This window comes from Trachymyrmex septentrionalis, unplaced genomic scaffold (assembly GCF_001594115.1).
Source record: "Trachymyrmex septentrionalis isolate Tsep2-gDNA-1 unplaced genomic scaffold, Tsep1.0 scaffold109, whole genome shotgun sequence".
In the NCBI taxonomy this organism is placed as follows: Eukaryota; Metazoa; Arthropoda; class Insecta; order Hymenoptera; family Formicidae; genus Trachymyrmex; species Trachymyrmex septentrionalis.
This window is the reverse complement of record NW_017304217.1, coordinates 747,682-750,279: the sequence shown is the minus strand read 5'-3', so window position 1 is coordinate 750,279 and position 2,598 is coordinate 747,682. Positions and strand designations below refer to the sequence as shown.

Below are 2,598 nucleotides of genomic sequence, written 5' to 3'. Positions count from 1 at the left end.
ATATATATATATATATAGGGTGCCTATTAATTAAGGTTGGAGCCGCATTGGGGGTGTAGAATAGTTCAAGGGAAACAAAAAAAGTCTTATACCATTTTGTAATTTTTGCAATAGTTAACAAGATATTAATTATTAAAAATGACCGAATATTAGTCTTCTATAATTTTTTTTTTCAAATACTATCAATTTTATAAAAAAACTATAAGAGATAAAAATGGTTTATTTCCTTCTCATAGAACTCTAACAATTTTTTATCAACTTTTTAGTACTGCATTTTCTTATTTTTATTATCATGAGAAAATATGATATTAAAAAATTCTGAAAAAATTCTCGGAACTTTATAAGAAGAAAATAAACAATTTTGGTCTCTTACAGTTTTTCTGTAAAGTTGATAGTATTTGAGAAAAAAATTATTAAAGACCAATATTTGGTCATTTTCAGTAATTAATATCTTGTTAACTATTGTGAAAATTGGAAAATAGTATAAAACTTTTTTGTTCCCCTTGACCCATTCTACGTCCCCAACGCGGCTCTGATCTTACCTAATAGACACCCTGTATATTTTTTTTCTCGTGTGCATTGAAATGAATTGGTAGCTTAATTCGTGCTTGTAATATCGTAATTTGTATTTGTCAAAATAGATTTATGAAATATGTCGAGAACTTTCTACCTCTCTCTCTCTCTCTCTCTCTTTCTCTCTCTCTCTCCCTCCCTCTTTCTATGGTAAATTAATAAACAGCTGTAAGCCCCTTGATCGATTCGTGAAATAAATATTACAGATAACATTCATTTTACTGGACATCTGGGACACTCGCGCGCGTAGATCGAATTGTTATCGAAGGGCAATCAGGAAACGGGAATATTTCGGATTTTGGCGCATGATTTCGCGTTCTCGTACGAGAAATCTAATTTATTTCGATGTGCAGGAAGAAACTTGTGTGATTTCTGTCTTCGCGAATATATATTGAGATCGCCGGGAGGGGAGGGAGGTGTCGAGAAAAACGACGTCTTTATTTACGTGAGTAAAAGGAGATAGTTGGCGCTTATGTTAATGAGGTCGATGCGAAGGCAAGTTTTTACGATTGCAACGTAAGGGGAGAAAGAGCCTCTGCAGCACGATTCAGGCTCGATCCCGATTCCCGCGCAGCGCAACGTAGCGGTGGTGACCCACTGACCTGGAACCCTGGCATCTCGCGCTATCGGTTGATCCAATTTTCCCACGTGTCGTTGACTCGTTCCTGCGTCAGGACGCGCCGTAGGGATGCGTTCATCCCTGGTAGTCATCGATTTCCAGGAATGGGAGCTGCGCCCCGGTGAGCCGCGCGCCGAATCGCGCGTTCTCGATTCTCCTGACTCTCTAACATCTCACGTACGTCCCTCTCCCCCTCCCCTCCCCCCTCTCTCTCACTCTTTCTCTCCCTTTTTCTTGTTTCTCTCTTTTGGCTCCGCGTCACTTGTCGTGACTTCCCCCGAGCGTGTGTACCACGTTCGTCGCGTCAAGGACTGTGAGGTCGCGGAAACTACGCGGGATCCTCCCGCTGGACCAGCAGCAGCAGCAGCACCAGCAGCACCAGCAGGACCAGCAGCACCAGCAGCACCAGCAGCACCAGCAGCACCAGCAGCACCAGCAGCACCAGCAGCACCAGCAGCACCAGCAGCACCAGCAGCACCAGCAGCACCAGCAGCACCAGCAGCACCAGCAGCACCAGCAGCACCAGCAGCACCAGCAGCACCAGCAGCACCAGCAGCACCAGCAGCACCAGCAGCACCAGCAGCACCAGCAGCACCAGCAGCACCAGCAGCACCAGCAGCACCAGCAGCACCAGCAGCACCAGCAGGACCAGCAGCACCAGCAGCACCAGCAGCACCAGCAGCACCAGCAGCACCAGCAGCACCAGCAGCACCAGCAGCACCAGCAGCACCAGCAGCACCAGCAGCACCAGCAGCACCAGCAGCACCAGCAGCACCAGCAGCACCAGCAGCACCAGCAGCACCAGCAGCACCAGCAGCACCAGCAGCACCAGCAGCACCAGCAGCACCAGCAGCACCAGCAGCACCAGCAGCACCAGCAGCACCAGCAGCACCAGCAGTACCAGCAGTACCAGCAGCACCAGCAGCACCAGCAGCACCAGCAGCAGCAGTAGCTCGCAGTCGATATCGCTGCTGCGTCGAGGAAACGCGAAACGAGAACGCGCGCGACGGACAGGGGGAGGATAAACCGAACCTCTCATAGTTGGAGAGTAATGAGAACCGTGCTCTGGATATTCGATATCCAGATCCTTTGATCAAGCCTCTCCCGCGGTTCTGCGTTACTGATCTTCGCTCAACTCGCGAACAACCGAACCCGAAGCAGAGTCATAAGTGGCTGTCGATGACTCGAATATTTATCAGACGCGAAATGAAGACGTTTACTCGTTCTATTCGTTTCATCGTGAGAGCAAGTTTGCAGTGATATAAGACAGGGAGAAAGGATATTACACAAGTGTCGGAGCGTGGTAAGATAAATACGAAGGAGAGAATAAGCATGGAAGATAATAATAGTAATGAAAAGGGTAGAATATTGCGGATATATAATAGAAGAACGCAATGGTAGAAATG

The 2,598-nt window shown here is 47.3% G+C and overlaps 2 protein-coding genes across 6 annotated transcripts in view; one reads left to right on the top strand and one right to left on the bottom strand.

The window, feature by feature from the left end:
- LOC108748417 (tetraspanin-1) overlaps positions 1-2,598 on the top strand; it is a 46,753-nt gene that overhangs the window by 19,303 nt on the left and 24,852 nt on the right. The gene's annotated exons all lie outside the window — the stretch shown is intronic.
- On the bottom strand, positions 1,405-2,430 carry LOC108748155 (collagen alpha-2(I) chain-like). The gene is made up of 2 exons (XM_018486189.1): positions 2,413-2,430; positions 1,405-2,304 (listed from the first exon to the last, which is right to left on the bottom strand). Exons 1-2 carry the CDS (start codon positions 2,428-2,430, stop codon positions 1,405-1,407), a joined length of 918 nt encoding a protein of 305 aa, XP_018341691.1.